General features: G+C 40.8%; 1 protein-coding gene across 2 annotated transcripts in view; it reads left to right on the top strand.

The window, feature by feature from the left end:
- Nucleotides 1–205: 205 nt before the first annotated feature.
- slc6a2 (solute carrier family 6 member 2) overlaps nt 206–24,100 on the top strand; it is a 35,769-nt gene continuing 11,874 nt past the window's right edge. Inside the window, exons 1-7 of one of the 2 annotated variants that reach the window (XM_033649980.2) lie at nt 206–313; nt 727–1,194; nt 3,077–3,208; nt 12,066–12,303; nt 20,063–20,201; nt 22,922–23,056; nt 23,722–23,825. In XM_033649980.2, coding sequence (XP_033505871.1) covers nt 900–1,194; nt 3,077–3,208; nt 12,066–12,303; nt 20,063–20,201; nt 22,922–23,056; nt 23,722–23,825 — 1,043 coding nt within the window. In that variant the 5' untranslated portion in view covers nt 206–313; nt 727–899. Of the gene's footprint in view, nt 364–726; nt 1,195–3,076; nt 3,209–12,065; nt 12,304–20,062; nt 20,202–22,921; nt 23,057–23,721; nt 23,826–24,100 lie in introns of both variants that reach the window. The other variant, XM_033650058.2, reaches the window with a different exon arrangement.

The raw sequence follows: 24,100 nt of genomic DNA, 5'->3' as shown, positions 1-24,100 counted from the left end.
GATTAATGTTAAAACCACTGTGCTACCGACTGATTAATGCACCGGCAAGTCAGAAGTTTATGGGAACTCGGGCTCTGAAAAGAAAGCGATCATGCTAAGTCCACATCAAGCTGGAGAGAAAGTGTTCAATTATAAAATATCACGTGGAGGAGAGAGAGGAAAACCGATTTAAAAGCTCGCATTTTATATTGTCTCCGCTGGATCCGCTGGAGAAGGCGAGTCTTATAGTTCCTTCAGAATGGGCAGTCTTTCCTCAGATGCATCTGGACAACAGCAGCATCGGGTCATGAAGAAGTGTCCCTAACTTTAACAAGTACGGAGGAAAGCCTTTCAGCTGCAGACCTTTAAACTGCTTTAGTAACGGTGACATATTCAAATAACCTTTTGCCTTTTTCATTATCCTTATGAGGGATGTTTTTAGGTGATTTTAATTGAGCTGACTGTTTAGCGCGCCATACGCTCAGCGCGCGGTGACGTGGGGAGGAATTCACTCTGAAGTATCTTTCACCTGCTATTGCTGGGCATCAGGCTACAGATACCATGGTTTATGTTAATACTGTACTAGTGTTAATAGCACACAGACACTAGGTCTGACAGCTTTAGGAGGAATTATGTCCCCCCCCCCCCCCCAACCTGTATTCCCCGCTGTGCGTAACTGTACTGAAACTTTACGCACAAACACCAAACCTCTCCAAACTCTTTTCCTTTCTCTTCCCTCCTCTCCAGCCCATGTACGCGGAGTATCAGCAGCTTTCGGTGGAGAACACTCGCTTATCCGGATTTTGTCAGCGGGATTGTAGTCCTTAAGCGCACCGACTCAGACCATCAGCTCCGCCAGAACCCACAGGGGGCCGTGAGTGCATCGGGCCAGCGTGGGCTTCGCACGCACCGCAGAGAAGATGAATATCCAGGTTCTGCCAGAACACAAGCTCTCTTCGGTGGCCCCGCTGAAACAGTGCAATGTGGAGAAAAAAGAGGTAGAACTGATACTGGTGAAGGACCAGAATGGCGTCCAGTACACCAGTTCCTCCATCATTCCCACCCCTGGCCGCCTCGCGGTTCCTCCCGGATCAGCCGAGGACGACCGAGAGACTTGGGGCAAGAAAATAGACTTTCTCCTGTCGGTCATTGGCTTCGCGGTGGACCTGGCCAATGTTTGGAGATTCCCTTACTTGTGCTACAAAAACGGAGGAGGTGAGTAAACCATGTATCTCTGATCGATTACAGCGCATTCACAGATGCTTAAAAATTTGTAAGAGGTCAGAAAAGTTATCACGGCGCGCCGCCAGTCTCAGGTAACAAATTGTTGTAGTGATAAAGCATACGAGGCGTGAGTGAGCTGTCAGGTACACTGCAAGTTATAATACGTCTCCACAAAAAAATTACACTATTTTTTTCCTTAACTGATGTTCTTCACTGAGGGGTCAGGTGCCAAGGAGTCTCTATTTTTACTTTCAAAACTGAGAATGTGTTTACACTGTCTAATAAAGCAAGTACTTGTGTTATTTTAGATTAGATTAGATTAGATTTAAGTTATTTTGCTTTGTTGTTGTTCTCATTCTAGTCCCTTTAATCTCCTTTAATTAGGTTTTTAATAGTCCCATGTGTATTAATGGGGAAGTGAATTTAGTGTAGCTTACATGACGGAGGAAATGCCTCATTTCATCAAGGCATGCACATGGAAAAAGACACTGCATAAACTGTATCATATGACACTGTCAGCTAGTTCATGGAAATTGACAATATCTTCTGCCCAACCTTTAATTATTTTTATTACAGCTGTTGAATATGTAGTTTATGATATTAAAATATGATATGTGTCTGGGCTTCTGGTTACGCAGCAAGTCTGCCAACAAAATGAGCACTACAAAAGCACTACTATTGGAAACTGAAGGTGCACTACAGTGAATGGATTGTGTAATTCAATCACTAGCAAAAGGATGTTTTCAACAGCATTTTATCTTCAATAAGTTTCTATTTTTCTTTCAAATCGTTTCCAAAATAGGGGGGAACTGCCTTAATAAAGTAATTACATTGTAATTTTAAAATTGCCAAATGTAAGCTGGGAAGTGGCTGAAACATACCATGACCCTGTAAAGCATAAGTGGTTACAGACACTGGATGGATAGATTTTAAAATTGCTTTAATGTTGTGCCTCTCTAGATTCTTTAAATCCATTAATAGCTCATGAGAAAGAATTTGGGCTGACACAGTCAAAAAAAAGCTTCTTCATAAAAAGGCATGTGCATGCGTAAACCACTGGAGCTCTAACGTTCCATACTGTCAGATGAATTATGAAACGTTTTAGCATTTACTTATAAATCATATGAATCGTATTTTAAATATATTGTAATGGTTTTGTGCCTGGCCTAATGGAAAAGTCAAAATAAGTGTCTGAAATCACATTTACAGTAAATCTGAATACAGGAGTAAGGGATTGCCAACTTTCACTGTTCTCAAAACTAATAGACTCTGAAGCTGCATTGCTGTGAGAGAGAGAAAAAGTACAGTGTGTGTAGTAGAATCAACAAAGGATGTGTTTTAAACACAGTGTTGTGTTACCCTCAACACTCATCAACAGAGTGCTCACTAGAACGTGTGCCCTGTCCTCTGTTTGCCTGCGTGTCCATTCACATGGCGAAAATCAACATGTTGTGCTCAGTGCCCCAAAGGGTCAACTCCACCGCTGGCCTGTCAATCATATTGGCCCTCAGCAAAATGTATTCATTACTGTAGATAATGTGTCATTTGTGATGGACAATGTCAAGAACAATTCAATTATGGGAGATCATTTCCTTGTTGGTGGATGTGTGCTACTGAGGCACAGCATGAAAATAGCTGTGAGCCTTCCTGCTTGCATGTTATGGTGAGTTGTTTTTCCAACAACGTCAGGACCCCCAACTGTTACATTTTCCCCTTTTCTTCTTTTGGTATTTTATTTTGTCTAGCACTTGCTTTCGCATTTAGCGCCTAGGTCATCTACACTATACTATCCAACAACATCTTTTTACTGTTAGCAAAACAAAAGTCACACAAGCAGGGAAGTAGGATGTAATAAAATCATTTCTCTTTCCAGGTGCCTTTTTGATCCCATACATCCTTTTCTTGGTCATTGCGGGGATGCCATTGTTCTACATGGAACTTGCCTTGGGCCAGTACAACAGGGAAGGGGCAGCTACAGTTTGGAAAATTTGCCCTGTCTTTAAAGGTGAGCTTTAATCACGGATACACCCAGTACACACACACAAACCTGCATTTACTTTAGCCTTTCCCAAACCTCTTAAACTGTGTGTCTTACAACTCAGTCATGCTCTTCTTTGCCTCTCTTCAGTGACCTTTCATTTCATCCCTTTGTTCTTGTCCTTTAACCCTCATAGGGACATTAGTGTCACTTGTAACTATTCTCTCTGTCACATCACCTTTCACCTCTGTGTATTTTTTAATCTCTCTCTACTTGTGCTTCTAACCTCTCACCCCTGTCAGTGTATTTTCAAATGTCGATTTCAAATGAGATAAGCAAAACCAAAGCAGTGTCCATGGCATGCTGAGCAACACCTGAGCAACACAGTCGAGGTCAATGTAATAACTTGTCAAATAATTCAATTAGTCAGAGACACAACCAAAAAGCTCAAATCAAACAGGATCTATTATGCACCATAATTGTAGAGAAAGCTTTGAGCACATTATAAACTAACAGATTTATGATGTGTAAATGTGTTTAAAGGGGCTCTAGACAAAATACAGAGTGTATGAGTTGTCTGGACACAGTTCCCAACATGGAGGAGGCTGGGCCAGTGGCTAGCAGCTTTCGGTGCTAACTCCATAAACAGCGCTAAGCTGGCAACAGTACTGACAGAGCTGATGGTGTTAATCTTGGGAGAACTAAAAGGTGTGGGCTCCACTTCCACAATGCTGTCGGGGCACTATTGAGCAACATGTGGAGTAGACGTGCTTTCAGATGCTCCGTGCCAATCTTAAAATTCGATATTTTGACAGTCTTACTTCTCATTTTATTAGCCTCAGAGCTTCCCTGACACAGTGGGGGTTTCATTTACCAACTTTCTGCAATAACATCCCTAATAAGTCCAAAACCTCTGAGCCACCCAGATCAGGCTTCAGCTAATGCTAACAATGCTAGTGGCGATTCCTCCTAGCCAAGACATGGACAATTTGCCATTAATCTGGGAGTCTCTGACAAGATCCTAAAACACATGCATGGCAGGTCTGACAAGTTAGAACAGACCCTCCAGGTGGTCCAAAGCTCCCATGCTGGAAAAGATGAAATCTATTGAGGAGAAGGTGCTGGAGCAGGAGAACCATTTTCGCTGCTTGGAAAAGGCTTTCTCCAGCTCTCAAGCTCAAGGTGGATGACCTCAAGAGCTGGTCGTGCCACAACAATATAAAGATTGTTGGCACACCTGAACAAGAAGAAGGGAGTAAACCAGCAGAATTTATCAACGCCCAAAACTTATTGGAGAAAACAACCTCCGTTCCTCAAAGGTTATTGACCTGGCATACTAGACTTTGCCATCGCTGCCTGGCCCCAAGCCACCATTGTGCGGGTCTTCTTTTATCAGGAGAGGAAGCTCATATTGCGTCTCAGAGGGGCGCCACAACCACAGTATAAATACAACAAGGTGCTTATTTTCCCAGATTACATGGCAGAGGTGATGCAGCAGTGACGCAAATTCAGCGAGGTCTTGAGTGCAGACTCCTCTTCCTAGCGAGGCTTTGGATCAAAGTTTTCACTATACCAAGTGAGGCAATATTATTCTTGAACATTGACTCAAAGAACATATCCTAAGAGTTTTGATGCCATTCTGTGTGTTTACACAGAGGGTTAATCATAGTATTTTGACACGACTCTTTGTTCTTTAGATTATCCAGTTAGACAGTCTCATGTGAGACTGTCAATTTGTCTTGTTTACGTCAATAAGCCATGATTGGCAGTGGAGTTCAGCTAGACTCCTGTAGATTTATTCAGCAAGTTACTATTCTTGTAGGAGCTAGGCACTGGATGCGCGTCTAGCAGTCCCACACTGAGAGGAACATTTGTGCTTCGTTGGGGGAGCACTTTGTGGGCGGGTAGGAAACATGTTCATGGGTTTGTTTGAATGTGTTGTTCTACACAGTGTGTGTTTTTTATGTGTTGTGTTTTACTGTATTATGTGTTATGTTTGGTAGATGCCAAACTGTTTTCTTTCCAGGGGCAATTCAGGATCTGACAGTATTACACATAGCAGCATTAATAATAAATTAACACTGGTCTCATGAAACGTAAAGGGTCTTGGTCATGTAATTAAATAGGGTCATGTTTTTTCTCAACTGAAAGCATTGAAGCCAGACATCATTTTTCTTCAGGAAACACATCAGTGTACATGAACAGCGCAGACTGAGAGCAAATTGGATTTCTCAAGTCTTCCCAGTGCCTTTTACCCGCAAGGCCAGGGGTGTTGCTATTGTTTCTTGTAAAAATATCTAATTTCGCCTTGACTTAATAATGGCAGACCCATATGGCAGGTACTTAAGGATTTAAGGTCATTGAAATTACTTCCCAATTGTCATGCTTCATATTCATGGCCCAGATATTGACAATACTGATTCCTTTTGTTAGGCTTTTGATATGATACCAGCATCCAGCCGCAGTGTCATTATTGGAGGTGATTATAATTGTTATTTAGACCTAATCTTAGACTGTCAACAAAACCACCTCTTAGTCTGTCCATAGGTCCTACTCTGGAATTAACTATTCCCTAATATCCTCTGAATTACTACCTAGCATTACCAACTCTACCTATCATAATATCTTGATATCTGAGCATAACCTAGTCTCCCTTCAATTTAAAAATATCCTGTCTAAAAATACGTATAGCTGTCGATTCAACCCTCTCCTTTTGGAAGGCCACTCTTTCACTGAGCACATGACTGCACATATAGATGAGTTTCTTACCATCAGTGATAATGGGAAGATCTCTTATTCTCTCTGAGAGGCCTTTAAGGTTGTGATGAGGGGCCACATTATTTCATTGGAATCGTCTAAAAAAAAAACTTCTGGTTCTTGAAGAGGCTTATAGATCCTCCCTCTTACCGTCTGGCCACAATAAAAATTGACAACTAACGTATAATACTGCCCATAGCAAACATGTCAGCAGCCTTTGACTAAAACTAACAGAAACATTTTGAACTTGGGGATAAACCAGAGAAACTGTTAGCAAGTCAACTAAGAGGTCAGCAGGCTAACCAAGCCATCCATAGGATCAGATCAAATATTCAAATAACTGGTTACAAAACCCAAAGAAGATAAATACTTGCTTCAGGGACTATACTCCAACAAAGTAAAGGCCACTAAAGCAGATTTTTGTAACTTTTTTTGCTAACCTAAATATTTCCCAACTCGATGCCGCTGTGAGAGACTGGCACCTCATTCTCTGAGCCTGACCTTTTGGGTGCTATTCAAGCTTTTCCGTCCAGAAAAAACAGCGGGCCTGGATGGCTCTAGCTGTGAATTCTCTAAAACGGTCCATGAAAAGAATATTTCCTCTCTTGTTGGGGATGGTGAAAGATTCAATGAAATTTAAGAGGCTTCCCAGCTCACTTTACGAAGGAAATGCTTCTTGCTTTAATAAAAGGAAAAGAAGAAACCAATCCTGGAAGTTACAGACTCATTGCTCTTCTCAACTGTGATCAAAAGGTAATAACTTAAGTCCTGGCTACAAAACTAGGTAATCATATCTCCAAAACTATACATCCCAATTAGATTGGATTTATCCTGGGTAGATTTTCATTTAGTAATATTCGTTTGCGTTTAAATACACATATTCAGTTCATGAAAGGGACACATAAGCTGCTGTCTGATCTCTCGATGCCAAAAAGACATTTGATCAGATCAAACAGCCTTTTATTTTTGAGGAGCTAAAAGGATTTTTGTTTGGGGTGAACTTTATAGAGTGCATCAAAATAACTGATTTCAACCCAGTATCATCTATTCTTATTAATACTGACAAATCACAACCTTTTGATTTGCATTGTGGTGTAAGGCAAAGCGACCCCCTTTCTCCCCTCCTTTCTGATATTGCTGTAGAACCTCTTGCAATAGGAATCTGGAGTTACCCAGGTATCCATGGTGTAGAATTTGGTCATGTTTGAAGCCTTGTAAATTTATATGCTGATGCTTTATTGATTTGTTTATATGATCCAGTAGATTCAGTTGTCAAACTCCTGCATAATATTAAATTGTTTAGGAAACTGTCAGGCTATACAATTGATTGGGATAAAAGTGAAATTTTGCCTATTATGAATAATTGGAGCCCTGCATTTTTAAAAACTCTGCCATTTAAATTAGTTACCACCTACATTACCTACCTCGGACTTAAGATTTCCTGAAATCCCAAACATTTACTGAAATTGAAGTTCTTGGACATGGTAGACAAACTAAAAGCTAACATCAGGAACTGGAAGTTGCTTCCCTTCTCAATGATTGTTTGTATCAGTGCTATAAAAATGGCTGCGCTTCAAGTATTCTTGTACCTTTTTCAAAACCTTCCTATCTATTTACCATTGTCTTTCTTTAAACAACTGGATTCAGCTATCCTCTCATTTGTCTGAACAAAAAAACCCCCCTCACATTTCTAAAGCCCACTTACAGAAGAATGTAAACAGGGGTGACCTCGGCCTTCCTGTATTTAGGCATTATTATTGGGCAGCAAATGCCAGGGCATTCACTTTGTGGCAGTGGGGTTCCCCGGTGATGAATGGTCCGCTGTCTCCCCACTGGTTAAAGATTGAATCTATGTCTATGTCTCAGGAACCTCTCCTCCAGCACTGCTCTTTTCCAGTGCACAGCCTTTCTACAAATTATGTGATCACAACTTCATCCCCAGAAACTCCCTGAAAATTTTAAACCAATTACCAAAAACATTTTCGTATTACCAAATGTTTTAGTACACATTCCTGAAGCATATAGTGGCCTGAAAGAGTTTGGGCACACCTGGTCAAAATTCAATTTACTGTGAATAGTTAAGTAGAAGATGAAGTGATCTCCAAAAGGCATTAAGTTCGAGATGAAACATGCTTTTCAACATTTTAAGCAAGAAGAGTAATTTATTTTGTTTTGCACAATTTTAAACTGAAAAAAAGGAAAGGAGCATCATGCAAAAATTTGGCCACCCCAAGACATTTGAGCTCGCAGACAACTTGAACCAGGGTCTCAGACCATAATCAGATTGTTAGGGTTATGGCTTATTCATAGTGACTCCTGAAACCTTGTCGCAAGAATCAGTAGCCATGGGCTCCTCTAAACAGCTGCGTAGCACTCTGAAAACTAAAATAACTGATACCCACAAAGCAGGAGGTTATATTTAGATAGCAAAATGTTTCCAGGTAGCTGTTTGCTCAGTCTGTTATGTGTGTATATTAAGAAATGGCAGTTAACAGGAACTGTGGAGGTCAAGTTGAGGTCTTGAGGACCAAGAAAACTTTCAGAGCTGTTCATAGGAGTGTTAGTAAGGCAAATCAAACCCCTGTTTGACTGCAAAAGACCTGCAGGAAGATTTAGCAGACTGGAGTAGTGGTGCACTGTCCTACTGTGCTACGACACCTGTACAAATATGACCTTCATGAGGAGAAAACCTTTCCTGTGTCCTCACCACAAAATTCAGCATCAGAATTTCTAAACAAGCCCAATGCTTTTTGGAAACAAGTCCTGTGGATTGATTAAGTTAAATAGAACTTTTTGGATGCAATGAGCAAAGATATGTTTGGAGAAAAAAGGATGCAGAATTTCATAAAAAGAACATCTGTCTGACTGTTAAACATGGAGATGATTCAATCATGCTTTGGACTTGTGTTGCAGCCAGTGGCACAGGGAACATTTCACAGGTAGAGGGAAAAATGTATTCAGTTAAATTCCAGCTAATTCTGGAAGCAAACATCACACCATCTGTAAAAAAGCTGAAGATGAAGAGAGGATCACTTCTACCACAGGACAAATGTCCTAAAAACACCTCAAAATCCACAATGGACTACCTCATGAGGCCCAAGTTGAAGGTGCAACGAAGAATAAGTGAAAATCCCCCAAACAAGAATTTAAAGACTCTTAGCTGGTTACAAAAAGCATTTAGAAGCTGTGATACTTGCAGAGGGGGGGGGGGGGGGGGGGGTGCACTAGTACTGACCATGCAGGGTGCCCAAACTTTTACTTTAGGCCTTTTTCCTTTTTTGTTATTTTGAAACTGTAATAGATTGAAAATCATCTTCTACTTACTTAACTACTCACACTAAATGAAATTTTGACCAGTGGTGCTCAAACTTGTACACTGTACAATCACTTATTCAAACCAGCACTGATGGATAGAGTGTTTCTGGACTGGAGGGAGAGGGGAATGTGCTGCACTTGAGATCTTTATATAGATAAAAAATGTCTTGTTTCTTCAGCTCCAAACTAAATATAAAGACCCCCAATCACATTTTTACAGCTAACTTCAAGTCATGCATTTTGTATATGAGTGCATCCCAGAATTCACAGTTAAACTAAAGAGTCACATTTTCTTTATGATAAACTTCTTCTAAATCCAAACATTTAATTTCCCGCTTCCTCACTGCTTTTATGATGCCGGTAAATGTCAATCATCTCAGGGAGGCCTGAGCCGAAGAACTGGGTGTTCTGGTGTCAAAAATCAAACATTGCATTGAGCATAAGAACACCAATAAAAAAGAATAATAGCTACATTTTAGATTTATTTTAAAATTCCTGAGTACAATATCACAGTCTGTGCTCATGTCGCAAGTTGACATCGCAATGACAATTTAAAAAAATATCTTGTGCAGCCCCCTTTTTTTCCCCCCGAACATACACAAACATCAATTTGACGACAGATGTGAAACATTTAGAAAAAGCAATGCAAGAAGCTCACAACACAACAGAAATAGTTTCCAGGGACACACTTGCCCCTCATCTCAGCTCTTAATTTGTACATCTGTGATTCCCTCCCTCTCCTCTCCTCTCCTCTCCTCCTTACAACTTATTCCATCCCACCTGAGATATGAGCGGAGGAGGCAAGGAACAGACACGAGGCCAGAGGAGTCGAGGCATCAGACTTTTAACAACATGAGATGTCATTTTCAAGCAAGATTAATTAAATATGAGGTGTGGCACAGCTGCATCATCAGCTGTGTGTCACACCTCTTTTATATGTCACAGGTGCCAAAAAGACCTCTGCAAAGGACATACTTGTGCAACAAGCCTCTCCTCTCCTCAAGATGCACTTTAGGAACTGAGACCAGTGCCGCTGCTGGCCATTTGGGTGCCCCAAGCACAAATGCTTTGTCATGCCAGCATCTGTTATGTTGCATTGCTGCCACCTTCTGTAACAAGTCCATTACTATACACTCCATGCTTGTTGGAAAAGCAGCGCTTTTTCTAAAAGCTGCACGTGTTGCCTAATTTGTGAAGGTGTTTCTTCATTTGCTTGTGTGGTGTCTATTTGCATGTGTTTTCTTAATCTCACGTGCGCTATGCTCTCAGGGTCACCTTAGGTTTCACTAGAAAGCCGATCCTGCAAAAAATTGTTAAACTGTCCTGACTAGCATAATCTCGCTGGCATAGATCAGCAAGAAAAGTTGATCTAATAACATTCATCTGGCAAATAACAGCCACAGACAAGCCTGACCTCTTCTTAGGATGTGGTCTTTTAAACAACACATTATTATTTGAAGCAGCACGCTTTGAATACTACAAGATAAGTGCCTCAGTCTGCTCTATTGAATCAGCACCAGTCACTGCTTTTGTTGGCTTTAGCGCTGAGGAGGGTTTGTTTTTTTCCTGCCTAGAATGGCTGAGTGATGGATTTATGGCTTCTCTGTTTTTATGTAAGAATATCACATTCCAGTGGAGACAAAAAAACAACTCATCCCAGAATTTACTTCATAAGGTGCAAAATGATGGAAAGTAAGCGTTCGCGGCCAGAGGATGTGTGCGAACATAGGTTTGACAAATGATAATTTTATACGTACCCTCTACTACACTGCTGAGGGAATATGTGTACCTCATGGTGATGATAAGATGGTGAAGGGGATTGAAAATGTGTCATGAGGTGCACCAGGTTGCAGATATGAGGCAACTTTACTATAGGCAACTTGCTATCTAGATATAACACAACTATTTTTGGGAGACATTCTAAGAGATCTGATGTCTCTTGATGTGAATTGTGTCTTTATTGCTTTGACTTTGTATTCTGTCCCTGCTATCCATGATGGGTTTTTTTTTTTTTATTTTGTTTGTTAAGTTTTTTAGGTGGCTGAAATGCACGTAGTCCTATGATGTTTGGATTATTGGGACTGACTTAAACAAATATATTTATTCAATTTTATGACATATAATAAAGCAAATATATACGTCAAAGTGTATCTGCACAAATTATAAACCATACTGTGATGCAACATGTATCTGTACAAATTATTTGGAAGCAAATCACAATATGAAACCGATATTAAGAGCAGAAAATAAACCAAATGTGGTTGTCTTAAACGAGAGTGTGTATTTAAGGTTTTGTACGCGACTTTAAGAGCAACATTATAGCAGCAAAGTAAGTCAAATTAAATCTATAGTGGGGTAATGACATCTTGAGAAGAGAATGGCTGTGTGTGCATGTTTATTCATGTGAGTCCCTGTAAGTGGGTCCCACTGGCTAGGTAATCACGGCAGCTCTGCACCGCACTTATACAGTGGTTACCGCTAATATCAAGACAGCATTGTTGTGGAAGCATAGTGCCCATCCTCCAGTGTACCCCAAGGTTAACAATGTGAGCTCTGTCGGCACTGTTGCCATTGTTAAATCTGTTTATGGAGTTAGGAACATTAGCTGTTAGCCGCTTACTCAGCCACCTCCAGAGTTGAGAACCTTGTGCAGACAATCTCACCCCAGACTCTGACAGAAATATAGATTTGCTCTAAATATTGCATACAGCTCCTTAAAGTGCATTTGCACTGGGCTGCAACTGCACTGGAGAACAGTACAAGTGTAAAGCATCATGTTCTCCTTCCTCACTACTAAATGTCTGTTCCTCAGGTGTGGGCTACACTGTGATCCTCATAGCCCTGTATGTTGGCTTCTACTACAATGTCATCATTGCCTGGTCCCTCCACTACCTGTTCTCCTCCATGACCAGTGAACTGCCATGGCTCAAATGTGGCAACATTTGGAACAGTGAGAACTGCACTGACCCCAAAGCCATCAATGGATCAGTCCTCGGCAATGGAACGTCTTACGCCAAGTACAAGATCACCCCAGCGGCTGAGTACTATGAGTGAGTGATCTCTGATATTCAAAAGTAATTCATTCATTTATCAGATAGTGACCTGTAAAGGTAATAGCAAGATTTATATTTATTGCAACTTAAAAAAAGTAGTAGAAAGACGTCATGGTAACTTGACTTTCTCAGGTTTTACTGTAACAGAAACATAATATCCTGTACACGTCACACCTATTCAAGCGTCAGATCTAATTAAATTCTTTTACAGCACATTTTACCAAATCATTGGCAAGAAAACACAAAAAAAATCACAACACACACAGTCACACTGCTATGTAATTGCTGTTGCTCTCATGCAATGGCAGTTTTAGAGAGGGACCAGCAGGGGCCAGTGCCCCCGTAACTCTGAGTCTGGCCCCCCCTGTGGCCCCCCCACCGAAGAGTTGGAGGGGCAATGCGGAACTAAATCGTCTCAACAGGTTGCCGGTCAGACCACTTAAAGCGGCACACCCACCGGAATACACCACACAAGGAGGAAAAGGGCATGAGTTTTCTAATGTATATATACAGTGTTTCCCATACATTGACTAATTTGCCCCGCCATAGTCTCCAAAAATTGGCCAGATATAAAATGCCTCCGGTAAATGAACGTCACTCTGTAGCACACCAGCGGAGTCTTTTCGAATCTGCGTAAAATTAAATGTTCTGATTCAGAGTGCTGTACTTGCAAATCGTGAGGGAGGAAAGCAGTAATTTGTGTCTGTTTGTGTGAAATTAATTTGAGTCTTACCTTTTGTTTTTTTTTCGTATTGTGTATTTTGTATTGTTTTGTGTATCTGTAACTGTGTTTGTGAGTGATAGAGTTTTAAAAGAATATTTTGTCTGCACGAGTTAAAATAATAAAAATAGCCCTCCAGAGGCAGATCAGTACGTTAGTCATTTTGCTTTTGATTACTGAAATGTTTAACCACTAATTCTTAGCTGTATTTTAAGTGTGACCCTTCACCATAACATACCACTAGTGTTTTATCAGTAAACAACAGAACATTTTTCACACATAAAAAGCACAAAGATGTTGAAATCTAGGCATATCCTGCTCTTGCTATTGGCTCTCAGAATTCACCAGATTGATGCCTTTAAATCAAATATATACTAAATTTTCTCCTGGGGGAGCATGCCCCTGGACCCCCCTACAAGGTTCAGAACACCCCACCCCCGCCCCCCAAAGTCTCCAAATATCCTGTGGGAAACACTGATATATATACACACACATCTTATCATTCAGACTTAGATATTTGACCCTACTTGTATGTGCCCCTGTATCAAAAGGACTGGCCCTAGCAAGCAATGTCTTCAAAGCTTTGGTCTTCATGTAAATACAGCCACTGTATTTAAAACACCAGCTATGTTTGCATGTTTGTTTCATTCGGACACTTAGAACTTATACATTTTAAGTAAACTGAACACAGTCTACTCAACAACAAACAGTGTCACGTGAGTGTTATGCTTACTTGTCCTGGCATTGTTGTCAGAATAATATTAGTACAGTATGTACATCCCCATGAAACAAGTGAACCAGTGTCCACTTAAAGACCAGTGACCAGTCACTGAAACATGAGAAGAGGGCTCCAAAATTAACCAACCATAAATGTTTGCACTATAAAACATGTATACATAAAAAATTCAAATGCACTCTTTGAAGTGCATGAAAAAAAGCTCCATCTGTTTATACTTCAAAGACAGCCAGTTCTTCCCCAGCTTCTGTGAAGACTGACTGTGCAGCCCAGAGGAAGTCTGTGAAGTGACTTGGACAGCAAAAGGGACACATGCTAAGCATGACACACAGAATACATTGAGCATGCACCCCAGCATATAATTGAGCATGTTAAAGTCCCACTCCCATTCTGCTGGGCTGCACTGTCTCGTACGTTTATTTAATCAGTATTCCTGGATATCATTTAAACTTCCAGGAACCATCAAACTTGTTATGTTTTGAAGTAAGTAAAACACTGAAACACGAGGAAGTCAGCATTCACACGAAAGTCCAGCCTCGTGAATTACTCTGGCCTTTCAAAAAGTGATGCAATACTGCTCAAAGAGTAGACACAGTGCATATAAAAAGAAGGCAGACTTTATGCTCCCATTGGATGATTACACCTCACGCATAGGAAAAAATATCTGTAGATTCACAACAGACAGACTGACAACAATAGCATACTTCAAGACAGATCCTGCATGGGGTTAAGCTCTGTAGGGGACAATAAATCCTCCTGCTTACAGCTAGCTTTAAGCACAGGAGCAATGCCAAGACACAGCATGAGAGAGTGAGGCCAACTGAATCAACAATTCTCTTGCTTCACCTCTTACACTCTTCTACATCCACAAATACTCTTGAGCCTACCGTCTTCTGCTATCATGAGCACAGTTTGCAGAAAAAAAGTAAAACAAATTTAAAAGGGAACATTCTTTTAGACTTAGTTTACACCCGAGCTGGTGTGGAGTTCGGGCTCACAAGTTGCTTAATACAGTATAACTGTTAAGCTCTTATTTTAGTTGATTTATTGCCTCAGATTTACAGCATAGTGGGTTAATCATATTCACACACAATATAAAGGTCATGCAATTTCACTGATTTCTTGACACTGCAGGTATCCTTAAACCCCTATTAGTGAATGTTTTGGTCACTTGGAGGCTCACAGGCTGGCCCAGTGGGACGGATGGGCCCGAGTGTGCTTGGCACGCCAACAGAGCCACCATGCTCTCCATATTTCACAACTGATTGTTTCATTTAAAATAGATTTTTTTTAAAAAGTAGCAGAGGAGAAGGAACTGAGCAGAACAGGGGAGTGTTCAGGGCCTGGCTATTGGGCTATAGCCACAGGTCTTTTTTACTGGCAGATATTTGAATCAATAAGGAGAACACCCGCACACTGTCTACACTTGCAAAAACAAGTTACATTTATTAGGCTACAATGTTTCGTTCATGGATATGAATATGAATTATGAGCTCATAATCACCTAATCTTGTGTGGCAAACTTAGCTATCCCCCACTCCTCATTCACACACGGGCACCTGACATACACACATACACTGCTGCCAACCTGCTAACTTTCCTGCTTCACATAGCAACTTTTCAAACCCTTTTAGCAACTTGCTGCACAGAGTTAACTCAGTCGGCAGCTCCTCTTTTGCAACAGCACATCGTCTCTCCCTCCCTTTCCTCTTTCACTGTGCACATGCAGGCAGGAGTGAGTTACTATGGTTGGTTTGCAGCGTTCTCAAGCACCGTTCATCTAAACGACTTCACATTCGACACTGCGTTTACTCAGATCCGGGAACAGCAATGCATCCACCAAGTGTGAAGTATATGGGATGGACGGTTCTCCAGATATGCAAAGAACATGCATACAAACAGACAACAGAGGGTCCTTACATACATAGGTGAAGACAGGCTCAACTCTCAAGTCTGCAGAGCCCTGAAGGCACACCTCTGCAGTTAATTAATATAAACATGTCGTGTCCAAAACTAAATATAAAAACTAATAAGAACATACAACACTAAACAGTGATCTTTCTTTTATATGTTTAATATATATGCATATTCCTGATTTGTATTAAGTTGTTTTTTTTTATCTTTCCTGCGACTCGTCATATCCTGTAGCTCAGTATCTCTTGGGTAGTTCATCAGCTTGAGAGCTATCAGCTAATGGTAATCCATTACAACATCATAAAATGCATCACTACCAAATCACCAAACCCTATGAACACAGGGCACTATTACAAAAAGGCTACTTCGTTACCAGATATCCTGAGGAATAGCTGACCCTCCATTTTATCCCCTAGAGGTCATCTAATACCAGTCAAAGTTTACACCTCATTTCTAACTGTAGCACCAAAACATGAAAACAGTCAAAATCATTGTAGCTGAGGAGAGCAAGCTAGTGTGACTTTACCATCATCATGTGACAGGGCTTGTTGGGAAGCTGTGGAGTGGAAGGGGCTTTGTGAAGACAGCCAAAAACATGACTGCATCAACAATCTCATGTCTTACTTTTCTGAGGAGCACCTCATCCACCCCAGCTTTGCTGTTGTTAAATGTGAACCATGATTACTCCAATTTATGGCGAATGTTTGCCTTTTAAGGACTATCCATTCACCATGGAGGCATGCAAGAAAACCGTTTTATTCACAAATTCAACACGCAGTTAGTGATTGATACACAAGTGGTCATTGTGAGGGTGAAGTATTCCTTTCACGTTACAAGTCAAAATTTGGACCAGCAAGCCTCAATTCTGTAATACAAACTAACTGGGCTTTGAATATGTAGCGTGTTTACACTGGTAGAAGTGTATACAAAGTGGACATGCATATTCAAGATGCTAGATGTGTGCCTGGTGTTTATGGACACTTCTGTTCCACAATGCAAAGTATTACATCTTTGGTAAAACACTGGGCTTTCTGTGTAAGTATGTCTGCTGGCAGGCATTATCAGTCAAGTGGACAAAGTGCTGTCAGATTCAGTTCTGGCCCGTAGCAACCACATCTCACTTATGTCCCGGATAACTAAACTTGATAAATATCCCTCATTTAAACAAAAGAGATGTAATTAAAAGACACTAGAGATTGCTTTCACTTCAATTTCACAAGCAAATTGAGGGCATGAAAGAAGTACATTTGAAATAACAAGTGCACTACATTTGTAATTAGTAAAATGAATCAGGTTGAAATTAGAAAGAACCCCTCAGGTGCGTTTTGACACTCAAGTCTGTAGTCTTTTTTATTTCTGTATACTCTGCATGCCCTGTTTCTCATTCTGTAACCAACATTAAGACCAGGCTGCATGCAAAGTGTGCCAGTCTAAAGTATACAGAAACCAATTAATGGTAACATTGAGTGTCATGACAGCAGTATAAGCAGCTGGCTGCGCTATGATAAGAGTAAATGTGTTTAGAGTAACTGGGCCAAAGGGACCTGGATTGATGTTATAGTGTGCATTTACTGGCAGTGATGCTATCAAATGAACAAGGAGGCCTTGAGGCTTTACAACATAACACTAACACAAGGCCTCCAGGGACCTACGAAGTAAGTTCAACATACCCGCGATGTCTTTTTGTTATCTGGTTTCACTAACCCTAACATTGGCCATCTGGATAACAAGTATCACAAAGCTCATTATATGCAATCTCAGTCAATTCTGAGTTTTCCTGTCCACCAGCATGTTGATGTGAAAGAGGCAGCATTGTTTATTACGACCTACATCATCAGAACCACGATTGAAGTACTTTATATAATATGAGATAAAACGGTGACACTAATTACCTGTGGGAATGTTTCATTTTAGGGACAGCACAAAGTCATATTCATCAGAGTGAGATGGAAATGATAATCTGTCAAAAGAGGATGTAGAAACACTAGAAATAATTTCCAAATACTGAAAGTGGGCCAAGGCTTCAAATACTTGAAGGTATTTTTATATATGACTTATAGAGTATGTTTTGCTATTTAGTTTGATAAAAAAAACTCATCACGCAGGGGTCCCATGTTATTCTGAGATGAAGTGGTGGAATTAGAGTGGAAAAGCAGCCACGCTGTTAGCCATTTGTTGCGGTCTAAAATATGTTAAATCCTATTTCATTGTAGACTTGTGCATAGCTTATTGCTTTGCTCAGCGTCTCCACATCATTACTATTCTGAGATGTAGAGAGTCCATGCACACCACACACGTACACAAAGGGCTGACAGGGCAACAGGGCTAACTGTTAGCAGGACACGGGTAACATTACCTAACGTGTTTAATGACAGACTCGAGCCAATTTGAGTTTGTTGGGTTTAACAGTCTGTGTCGGATGTTAGCTGCTGCTGAGTTAGCTTGTGCTAACTGGACAGACGTTGAACTGAGCATTCTTTATAATGGCAGCAACAGAAAGTTTGCTGATCCTTTTCAGTGACGAGCATTAGTAGCTACCCAGTGAGAGGGGGATTGTCCCTCATACAGGTGTTCACCTCTGCCTCTGGGCAATTAGCTTGTTAAGGGGTGCTGTAGTCATCTATCCCATGGCATTACCCTGTCGGCGGCATACGACTATAGCCTGGACAGCAGGAGACTCTTAGCATCTCCGCAGTAGTGACAGTATATTATATTTAATATATGTTTTTAACTGTTTAACTGTTCAACTGATAGTATTAATTGGTCAAAATTCTAATTGTTGGTTAATGGTTCATTTTTAAAATCCCTAGTAAAAAGTGAATCAGCTTTGTAGTGCTGCAAACCCAGGGTTAACCCTGAAATTACCTCCCTAACCTCCTGTTTCATAGTACAGGCTGCAGGTTAGAGCACAGACTCTAAAATTTCCTCCCCAGATGAACTCATATCTTCAGGCCGCTATCTGCATCCCCAAAGACCTTACAGCTTTGAATTTATTATCAGCCAGAGATAAGTAAATGCTGGAGAGGGGTTTCACAGATCCTTTGGTCCCTTCAGATTATATGTCTGAACATATTTCAGTTGGTGTGGCCCAAAGGGTGTTTCATCTAGGCTGTTGTGTAAGCAAACCCAGTATCAGATTCAAATCCAGTTCTGCTGTATATAAGCCCAAAATATCACATTCCAACTTCACTGAATCATTTAAAGAAACTTTTGGGACATATGTGAAGGGAACAAAGGTGGTTTGAAATGTTTTATTGCAGGATAGTGATATCTAAATAAAATAGCAGTTGTTTTTGGTTGTGAGAGACACTGTGTGCACACTCTCACAGGTGTGCTGCAGCTAGATACTCCGTCCTCTGTTAGAAGATGCAGGTGACCAGCTATGATGCAGTAAATGTCCACAGTCCTTGCCCATCAGACTGCCTGTGTCCACCACTGGCTGTTGTTTGTTTCTTGTTTGCCAGTAATGAGTCCTCATCTGGACAGACTGATGTTTCTATCTGCTTGTGAATACGTTTTACAGTGCCATTTCCCAAAGCATTTTAATGCTTTCAAACAGCCTTGCCCAGTATTTAACAGTAATAACAAAAAGATTTAAAACTGTGATACCAATGTGCACTTACTTTCCACTACTCAGAGCAGAAATTCAAAGATTGAGCCTGCAGCTGGAAACAATATTTAGATAGATAAACAATTTTTTTTTCCCATTAGTTCATTATGGCACAATAAAACACTTGATCCTTGATCTGACAGTGTCTGGCTCTGGGACAATGGCTGATAATAGCGAAATATAATCAATAAATTTAAAAGCATTTTGAGAATAGTTGGGAGAGAGCGAAAGAGTAAAGTGATCATTCACTTCAAAAGCCATTCAAATAGAATGGTGGTCCAGCTTCACTAAGCTTTCACCCTGACTGTTGAGGTCATTTGTTTTAAGTTAAGTGACTGAATACTTTAGCCAATGATGAATTGGGATATAGTGGCAATAACATATTTGAAAAGCTGGTTGAAGGTGGACTGCTGTAATGCATGTCCTTAGAGAGCCTCTGTTCCGTACTTCATCTCCCATCTTTACCTCAGACACCTGCAGTGTGGGGCTGTTTTGTTTGCACTCACCCAGCTGCTACAGAGCCGGGGTGGGCCTGTTCAACGAAAACATCTCTTACTATAGCCAAAAGAAACAAAATACTATACCATAGAACAATGACATCACATTTCCCTTTGCTTGAAAATGCATTGCTGATAATTTCATTATCCATTAATAATGTAAAGCAATTATTGATTTCTCACTGATGACAGTATATAGTATGTAAATTAAATAATGTCCTCTGGATATCATGATACAACCTATATTTTTTCTGTTGTGCATGTGTGTCTTTCTGCAGACGGGGTGTGCTGCATCTCCATGAGAGTAGGGGTATCCATGACCTGGGCCTGCCTCGCTGGGAGCTGAGCTTGTGTCTGGTCGTGGTGGTCTTTATCCTCTACTTCAGCCTGTGGAAAGGTGTCAAATCCTCAGGGAAGGTACAGGCCCGAACAATCAAACGACAACAACAATTGTTGCTCTTTTGGTTTGCATTTCTTTTGATTTAAAATAAATTAGAACCCAAGTTGTTTCATGCCAACTATAATTTCTGCACAAGAATTTGCAGCTCTGACACCAACACAGACATTCTGCCGACATCCTGTAACTGTTGGCACCGGGTCATAAAAGTCAAGAGGCAGAGATAAACATTAGGAGGGCTGGAGACTATTCTCCCATTTGCATTTAACACAATACATGTGTTTTATTTCCATTTTCATTCATTTCACAAGTTTAAGTTAAAGATCTAATACTTCTTTTATACACTTAATAGATTAAATTTGTTCAAATCTGTTTTAGTGAGGACTCTTCCTTGTCCTAGTTAATCCATCCACCTGACAGGTGTGGCATATCAAGATGCCAATCAAAACAGCATCATTACTACACAGATGTGCCTTGGGCTGGTCACAATAAAAAGCCACTCTAAAATAAAAGTTTTGAGAAGCATGCCATTGGCATGCCGACTGCACAGAAGTCCACCAGGGCCGTTTTCCATGAACTGATTTTTCATTTCACTGCCATAAGCTGTCTCTAATATTGTTTCCATGAATTTGGCAAAGCAGCCAAATGATCTCACAACTGCACACCACATGTAATCACAAGTCCAGAACCTCCACATCCAGCATCTCCAGCTGCAAGATCATCTGATACCAACCAAATGAACAGCTCATGAAATAATTGGTTTGCACAACCGAAGATTCACTGCACAAGCTGACAGAAACCGTCTCAAGGAAGCTTACCTGCATGCTCATTGTCCTAACGAGGGTCTTGACCTGACAGCCGTTTATCGTCATAACCGACTTGAGTCGGCAAATGCTCACCTTCAATAGCATCTGGCAAATTGGAGAAGTGTTCTCTTTACAGATGAATCCCAGTTTACACTGTACCAGGCTGATGGTGAGTAAGCAGTTTACCAGTGTATACTTTTGTAACAGAGTGCCCCATGGTGGCAGTGGGGTTATGGTATATGCTGGCATAAGCCATGGACAGTGACCACAGGTGCATTTTATTCATGGCAGTTTGAGTGTACAGAGACACTGTGACGTGATCCTGAGACTAATTGTCCTACCATTCATCTGCCGCCATGACCTCGTGTAGCAGCATAATAATGCACGGCCCCATGCAAACATCTATACACAATTCCTGGAAGCTGAGAACATCCCAGTTCTTGCATGGCCAGCATACTCACCAGACATGTCACCCATTGACCATGTTTGGGATGCTCTGGATCAGTGTGTACAAGAGCATATTCCAATATCCAGCAACTTCACACAGCCATTATAGAGGAGTGAGCCAACATTCCACAGACCACAATCAACAACCTGAAGAACACTATGTGAAGGATATGTCGCACTGCATGAGGCAAATGGCGGTCACATCAGATAGATTGAGACTGATTCTTTGGGATATCTGTGACCAAAACATGCATTTCTGTAGTGCTAGTCATGCGAAATCCTTTTTCCAAGGTCAAACTGCACATCTTAGAGTGGCATTTTATTGTGAGTATCCCAAGGCACTCCTCCATTGTAATTAGGCGGTATAATCAACATCCTGATATGCCACACCTGTCATACAGAAAGATTATTTTGAAAAAGGAGAAAGGGTCACTAACAATATATCTAGTGAGTGCATAAAAAGTCTTAGGTCTTTAATTAAACCTGTGAAAAATGGGAGCAAAAGAAGAAAAAAAATTCAGTGTATATAATACACTAGTTTCTTGCATACAGATACTAAGATTTTTAAGTCCTGTTATAGTGTTCGAGTCATCATACCTACTACACAATGCACTACACATCATATGCACAGTATTTCTGCATGCTCTATTAATGTAGCACATACCCTTTCAACTCATAGGGCCCTATTTAAACAAACAATCTAGTGCATGGTCTAAAGTGCATGGCGCAAGTGCATTTACAGCGAGTCCAGCTCCACTTTTGACAGTTAACAGCGCATAACCTGCACAAAGGGGTTGTATTCAGTCCCTTGCTTAATCATAAGTGTGTTTTGGGCATAACATAAATTCGACCACTCAGATTTATCAAATTGGAGAAGCATTTCCCTGAGGTGAAGGAGATGTGGGATGAAGTAGCAGTGACCATGTCATCGTCCTCTGGTGTCACCATTAGGCTGCACCATGGTAAAATGATGTCAGGAAACGGGGAAAAAACAAATGTTTGCATCTGCCTGTATGTGTAACAAGCAGAGTGTAAGTGCATTGTGAACCTGCCGATACAGGCTCATTTTACGATCTGAAATTTGCACCCTTTAAATGGCAGAAAAATACAGTTTTTTGTTGGTCAGTGGTGCAATCTCTTTCTGCTGCTAATAACAATGCGCCTGGAAACACTTCAAGATCTTAATGACCATCAGCACACAGATGGGCACAAGTACATGTTCTACTGACACAGCAACGTGGATACTGGCCATGAAAATTACAACTGCGTCGGTCTGAAACTAGCAGTGACAACTGCGCTCGGATGTGTGCTGCTTTTCGCCAGGTATAAAGTACAGACAATGACAGAGGGGCCTTGGGATTTTTTTCTCTTTTATGTTAATATACACTGTCAACCACAGTCTGTGTATGTTTATTGACAGAATGGTTCGGTGTAAAAAGGGTCTACATGATGTATTTGTTTCCCCTAACTTGTTTGTGTTTATTTAGGTGGTGTACATCACAGCGACCATGCCCTATGTGGTCCTTTTCGTTTTGCTGATCCGAGGCATAACACTACCAGGGTCCATGGATGGCATCAGGGCCTACCTCCACATTGACTTCAAGCGGCTCAACAATCTAGAGGTTAGAGACGGTGCTTGTTGGTCACAACCCATCCATGGGTATTGGAAAGATTTTGAATGGGTTGCTGTAGGATCACCAGTGGAAAAAAAGGAATAATTCTTGCTTTCAGGAGGAAATTCCAGGTGTCAGAGGTGGACAGGCCTTAAGTTTTGTGTTATTTATTGACATCTAGTTTGATGTTAACCCATGGGACTTTTACATCTATTATTTATGCTCGACTTTATGAATAACAACACTTACAACAGAGTCTGTATGGATTTAGAGAGCCTTCTTTCTGGGTTACTATAATCCACTGGGTGGAGTATCTTAAACTCTGAAGGTTAAAGGATCAGTTCTTAGTGATGCCGCCTATGCTATACATACTATATATGTACATTATGTATAGTAATAAATCTGTCCCATGCACGCATACTAAAGATACAATTTTCAACAAGCTGAGCTGATGTATACAGAAAGTTCAGTTGCTTTGCAGAACATTTGTGTCACTTACATATAGACTTAATTCACATTTTGCAAACCAGAGCCATGTGTATTCCAATACACACATGCTACATAATAAAATTCAGCTTTAACGTTTGAGTTAGGCCTTGTATGTGTGGTATTTCAGTCTGACAGCATTTTTTTAGGAATTCAAAAGCTTTCCTTGTCTTTTATTTTTGCCATAGGTGTGGATTGATGCCGCCACCCAAATATTCTACTCACTAGGAGCAGGATTTGGGGTCCTCATTGCATTTGCCAGTTATAACAAATTTGACAACAACTGCTACAGGTAAGAACTTGCACTTTGTGATTTTTGATAGTCCAAAACACGCCAACAGCAACACAACATCCTGCTGTTTTTGAAGCAGCCGGCCTTTTCCAGCATGGGACTGGATCATTAAGCAGCAGTGGTGATGCTAATCTGTTCAGCTGACCCCAATGGCCAGGTGTTAACATGACAGATAAAGTACAGGCCAGGAAGGGTTGCCAGATAATAGCCAAAGGCTGTATGTTCCCTGATTTGTCATAGTGCTGCTCTTCTTCAGAAAAAAAGCAGGCATGAGG

Source organism: Epinephelus lanceolatus, chromosome 2 (assembly GCF_041903045.1).
Source record: "Epinephelus lanceolatus isolate andai-2023 chromosome 2, ASM4190304v1, whole genome shotgun sequence".
NCBI lineage: Eukaryota > Metazoa > Chordata > Actinopteri > Perciformes > Serranidae > Epinephelus > Epinephelus lanceolatus.
Note: the sequence above shows the minus strand (reverse complement) of the source record. Positions and strands in the feature narration are given on the sequence as shown.